This window comes from Stegastes partitus, unplaced genomic scaffold (assembly GCF_000690725.1).
Source record: "Stegastes partitus isolate 25-593 unplaced genomic scaffold, Stegastes_partitus-1.0.2 Scaffold382, whole genome shotgun sequence".
Lineage (NCBI taxonomy): Eukaryota > Metazoa > Chordata > Actinopteri > Pomacentridae > Stegastes > Stegastes partitus.
Window position 1 is genome coordinate 196,543 of NW_007578113.1, and position 6,134 is coordinate 202,676.

Genomic DNA, 6,134 nt, shown 5'->3' on the forward strand with positions numbered 1-6,134 from the left:
ATCAAGAAAACTTAGAGGAAATAGTCCTCAACAGCTGGAGGCAACAAAATGAACAGCGTGTCAGAGTTCAGCTGTCTGATGCTGCAGTTCAATCCTGACTAGTGTTGAAAGTGATACCGAAGTCTTGCTATCACGACTTTCACCAGGCTGCGCATTTAGACACAAAACCGACGTGCTCTCAGATTAACATAAAGGAGCTCATGTCTGAGAGAGGCTTTAGACAATGTGTACCTTACTGCACAGGATCTCTGAACTTTCTATGGATTACAGATTTGCTGCTGATGATGATGATGACATAATTTTTTTTGGAGATTACCTAAATCCTGTCTGGGAATATTGGAGCTTTTAAAATGATGAGAAAATTATGTTATGTTGCGATCGTGCTCCAAAGGCCAGTAGTGTCATGTTTCATCAGATTGCGCGGCCTTGCTTGAACTGTGTTCTGTTCGATAGTTTGTTCACACCACGTACGTCAGTGAGAACAGATGAAAAGTTCCTCCATTTGACACGAGGCAGTACGCAATGTTCAACAGGAAGCAAAACTAAAGCTTTTATAATGGTAACAACTTTAAATTAACATCTTTTATGATTATTCTAACCTTCACAAAGACCAAACAAACAATGGCATGTTGTGATATTGGCATAATTCAGCAATATATGTTTGTACTGGAAACCAATCCTGTAGAATAATTTAAAGTACAGTCAGAAATGTGCTTTTCTAATTTTTTTTAAAGTTATTTTTTTGGCCTTTGTGCCTTTATTGATAGTGCAGTGAGAGAGAGACAGGAAAGTAGGGAAAAGAATGGGAGAAGGGCCTATAGGGAAAGGGTCATGAGCGGGATTCGAACTCATGACTTCCACATCAGAACTGTAGCCCTGCACTTGAGACGCCAGCTCAAATAGGTGAGCTATAGCGGCGCCCCAGAAATGTGCATTTTTTAAAATTTATTTTTATTTTAGTAGAAAAATCGGATGTGCAAGTGTCATCTATAAAAACAGTGACAGCTCATTGTTGTTTTTGGTGTAATAAGACCTATAAAAACAATAGTGTGACTGATGTTGCAATCTGGATATTACACATTTTTGAACATATATAACAACCTTTTTATGCACCAAGTACTTTATGCACCTGATTTGTTTCAGATGGCTTATAATGACCTTGGTTTTAAACCCAGGACCTGAGAAAAAAAATCCAATTTTCCAAGAGTGAAAATGCGACGTGATGGCACAGCCTTCATTAAAACGCGTCCCAAAAAATTTGCAACAGACCTGAAAACATAATGGAGGTCGTAAATGACACACAGCGTGAATTGTTGATATGCAATCATTGCAATCAAACGGTAAAGAGCTGCACAGTGAGCTGCTCCGGTGGCTCAGCGGTTCAAACTCCAGCAATGCACGACGAGAGTTGAGCTAGAAACCCTGATGCTTCTCTTTCTACCTTTGTTTTCCAAAATGTTTCTACTGTCTCACATAAAATGGTGTAGAATAAATCAGCAGTATCGTGCTGTTTTGGACAGGTAGCATCATCAGTGTGTGTGTGTGTGTGTGTGTGTGTGTGTGGTGGTTTGCAGCAACACTTAAGTGCAGTTCTAGTGAGTGGTGGTTTTCCTCAGCAGATCCGGTTGCCCTCAGCGCGTCGTGTACAGCATGTGTGTGTGTGTGTGGTGGTTTACAGCAGTTGTTTCGGTAGCCCGGTGTGTGTGTGCTCCTCAGGTGGGCTGGCAGCTGAAGAACCTGGTGAACGCTCTGAGAGAGGACCCGTGCGGAGTCATCCTCACGCTGAAGAAAAGGCCCCAGAACACCCTGAGCTCCACGCCGGCCCTGCTCAGGAACGTCCGCTGGAAACCGCTGGGCCTGCAGGTAAACGACCAGCACCACACATCCACCGCTCACACACTGACCTGGCAAGAGCTCAGCTGCGAGTGGAATTTGAACGAGGATGCGAGAAATTAATAGGTAAACCTCAGGCATGACTTCTCCTCGGCGCATATTTATCACTTCATGTACTCACAGTTCTAAACTGGAGGTAGAACCATTTCAGCGCTACATGCAGTCAACTGTCCGGCACCTCTTCTTTGACTCACTCTCCTTTTTTCTGCCCACACTCTGTATTCTCCTGCTGGCATTTAAACATTATTTTCAAAGGAAACTTATCCACTGATTGACCTTGCATCAATGCTCTCGTCGAGTGTTCAACAAATCTCTTATTTTCACCGCCTGCCATACCGCCGGCACAGTTCAAAGTCATTCACAAATGCGCTGGTAGCTAAACCTTCACCAAAAAAGCGGATTTTCTTTTCAACGGCAATAGCGGAGAAAAAAAATTGTGAAGGAGAGAAAGTAGCTAATTAAATCCGCACTGCACTTCAGCAGCGTGTGAATGATTTAAATGTATGGAGCAGCGGAAAGGTCACCGAGGGGTCGAGCCGTTCTCCTGCACGCATTCATACGTACTGAGGCTGAGGTCCTCAGTCGTTCAACCTCTGCCCCCCAAAGAACAGCTCCTTTTTCAAAAGAGAGTAACTTTTTAATGTGCTGTAGATCTAAAAGGTGGAATGCTTTTTTTTTTTTTCTTTCTGAAGGCTTACAGCTCACAGTGGGTGTACGCATTTCACTTAAGGGCAACTACTTTGTAGATCCGTCACTCACAGCCCAGAAATATCATTCAACAATTTTGGATTGCACAGAAAGAACAAGTTGTGCCGAGACGGACGGAGAGGGGTGAGGAGGAGGCTACTGTGATTCTGCCTGAGTGCTTTTGCGAAGCGGCGACTGTCTTGTCAGGCTCCCGTGTTGCGCGGCTGCTATTTTTAACATTACGTCGGGCTAATTCATTTACATGCTACATGCGTGCTTTGATCTCAGTTCACTGCTCAGCTGCTCTGTGGCTTTTTCTCCTCATTTCTTTTATTTTTTTCCCCCTTTCTTTCATTCTCTCTTCCAGCAGGCCTTCCCCTCGCTTCATTTCAAGCAATTATTTTTTTATGGTTCTGTTGTTTCTTCACATATGCGAGCCTACAAATGGAATATTTAGCATGTGAGAGAAGGTTAGAGACTTAAAGATCCATAGTGTTTGGTTTCTATAGCGGCTACTATAAGTTCAGCTTCATCACCGTCTTTAACAAGCAAAAAGACTCGTTTCCAGCTTGCTGCCTCGTTACGGTTGCTACCAGGAGCTTATTGTTATATTTGCTGTGCGCCACGGCAGAGGATTGTGGGAATTCTACCCCTGATGGACCGCTAAGACACAAAACGCGCCGTGAGCACCCAGATCAGAGCGCAGAGATGTCTGTGGGAGAGCAGAAGAAAGGAGTGTTTTAGTTTTGTTCTCTCTCAGAAAGACTGGAGCTCTTAATTATTCATAAGCAACTACAGGCAGCTCCACTGGCTCTGAAACAAGAGCCGCTACTCAGCAAATACTGGAGATAATTCACTGAATCCAAAATATCTTGCTAAACAGCCTGTTTGTGTGTCTTTTGTGAGTGTGAGTGTGTGCGTGTCGGGGGAAGGCGGGTGTGCGCACGTTGCCGAGCGCGGCCCCATGCACGCCGGTCCATCTGTGTGTCGAAGCAAGCATGTTTGTGCACACATGCAGAGAGATGTTTCTTGTTATCAGTCCCGTTGCTCCTTTGAGGGGCGAAGGAACTGGGTCACTGCACTCTGTGAGCTTGGTCTTGGATGCGTACTGTACGTGCACACTGGCAAGAACAAGCAGCACATAGGGAACACATGCGCACTCGTACCTCTAAGCCCGGTTTTGGAGGATGAATTCGTACGGCTGTGAAGTTTAGCTCAAATGTGGCAAACGTTCAGCTGGATTATAACCGAATCCACAAAGGAAACAATTTATCTCCGTAAATTATCATGTGATTCCAGGCCCAAATCCCTCCATGGCAAGCTCTTTTATTCTACCAAATAATGACACATCTCTCTCTCTCTGTCTCTCAGCCTCTCTCCCTCTGTGTGTGTCTGTTTTGTCTACAGTAGGATGGCGTAAAAGCAATTTGATGATCCACTGTAATTACAAAAAAATGGTGGCGATGATTTTAACAAGGAAGGCGAGGATTATTGTGATGATGCATATTTCATGCTACGTGTCGACTGCTGCTGCTGCTGCTGCTGCTGCAAAAGTTCATGCGTTACTGTAAGCCTCATCAGCATTCACATCACAGGTCACCGCCCCGGTCACACGTGCCACGCACAGTCCGAGACACGGCTTTCATAAATCTCTTATATGTTTATACGTATCAGGTAAATGCAGGCTATTTCGGGCCACATCTATTGTAATGTATTATTGATAAGCCAGCTGAGTGAGCGAGGAGTTGCTCCTTTTTCACAATGACGGGACCTTCTTTTGGTGTCAGATGGGTTGTGTTTAGATGTCACAATTTCATATATTATTAGAGATGTAATGTTTATACCAGATAGCAAGTCTGTATATCACCATACGGGGCAATATTATAAATATACCCCTAACAGTAAATATATGTAGTAATAGTACCTGCTGACTAAACAGTCCTACTTAAAGGTGCATTTATTATGGATGGAGTTTGATGCTTCGCTTTTAAGCCGACCTGCATGAAGTCCTGAAAGTGCTAATTCTGGTTTGACAGAAATGACGTGCTGGTTCAGATCATGAGCTGGAGAACAGCTGCTAACTAGATGGAACTGTTTTGTCAACTAGTGCCGAAATCAAGAAATAGCTCAGTAATAAAACATGAATAGTTGTTTTAAAGGCACATTCCAACATTTTGGGAGATTTTTGTTTCTTGCGGAACCAGGAGCCTTATTAGCTTAGCTTAGCGATAGAGAGTGAAAGCAGAAGGGAGCAGCCTAAGCTAAGCTAACTGGCTACTGACTGCTTATTGAATCTGTCAGTTAATTGAATCGTTACAGTCCCCTGTTGACATTAAAAATTATTCTATGCAGGATAAATCTCTGTCTATGTATGGCTTAGTGACTGCTCCGTTATTGAAGTCACTCACAAAGGGAACACAAAGGCTTTTTTTTTTTTTTTACTGTATAACATGTATTATGGAGCTACATCAAAGGAAGGTTGGATGTTTTCAGACGTCATCCCTTGAGAAAAACTCAGTGGGATTTACAGAAGGGATTAAACCTGAAAAATGTACCTGAACTGAAAAACATTCTGGATATCAGAAGTAAACTTAAACTTTGCCCTTCTTCAAATTGAAAAAAATGTCATTATTGTACCGACTGATAAACTAACTTGTCGACCTACAAACTGCAGTATTGGTCTAAACGTCTAAAGGTTTAATCCGCCTTCTTTAGAGACATTTTAGCATATGAGAGGAGTAAAAGCTCAGGTGGAAATAATGGCTGAATCCCATGTAGCTGCTTCAGTTTCAGGGTTCCTGTTGTTGTGCACTTTCACTCTTTCATGAGTCACTCCAACACTTGAACACAACCCAACCATTAGGCGGCTTTCCACTGCAGGAACAGGTGCAAGGTGGGGCAATTTTTTTACATAATCGGGTCTTCTGGGCTTTTGTGTTTCAGTTTTGGTCAAGGACCTGGCAGCTTACATTAACCCAGAGTTCAATAAAACTAAAACAGAACTCCAGTTCTATGAGCATGTAGGAAATAACAATGGAGGCTTGTTTTGTTCGCCTGTACAGTGAATTTTATATTATTGATGTTAGAGAGGAGACTGCGATTCGACGAGGACATCATGAGGGTGGAAAAAATGTCCCTTGTTGTCATCTCTGAATTTAACCAGTTGGCATTTTAACCAAGCAGTGTCGGTACTTTTTACTTCCTTGAAAGAGGTTCCACAGGGGCGGTTCTTGTGGGAAAAGTTCGCGCTACGGTGGCCGACGAGGGGAAATGACGTGCATACACACAAATGAGCTGCATATACATGAATGCGTTGCATAAACAGGAAGCGCTGCAAAAAGAAAACGCCGCATATCCAGTCACACAGCGGAAGTGCCACAGGCCTCTAGGGGCAGTAGTGAGCTTTTCACCTGAGAGGCAGACAACGGTAAGCGAGACAAGTAACGTTAGTTGAGGGAAAAGATGCATGAAAAGGTGTGTATTCTCTCGTAAAACACCACTTCAGCATCGATATAATCACAGTGACTGAAAAGCTAAAGACTTAAAAACTGCCC

General features: G+C 43.3%; 1 protein-coding gene across 1 annotated transcript in view; it reads left to right on the plus strand.

Moving 5' to 3' along the window:
* The window catches only part of LOC103359564 (connector enhancer of kinase suppressor of ras 2), a 70,237-nt gene that overhangs the window by 39,432 nt on the left and 24,671 nt on the right, over positions 1 to 6,134 (plus strand). The window contains exon 9 of the mRNA XM_008284961.1: positions 1,717 to 1,863. Coding sequence (XP_008283183.1) covers positions 1,717 to 1,863 — 147 coding nt within the window. The remainder of the gene's footprint in view (positions 1 to 1,716; positions 1,864 to 6,134) is intronic.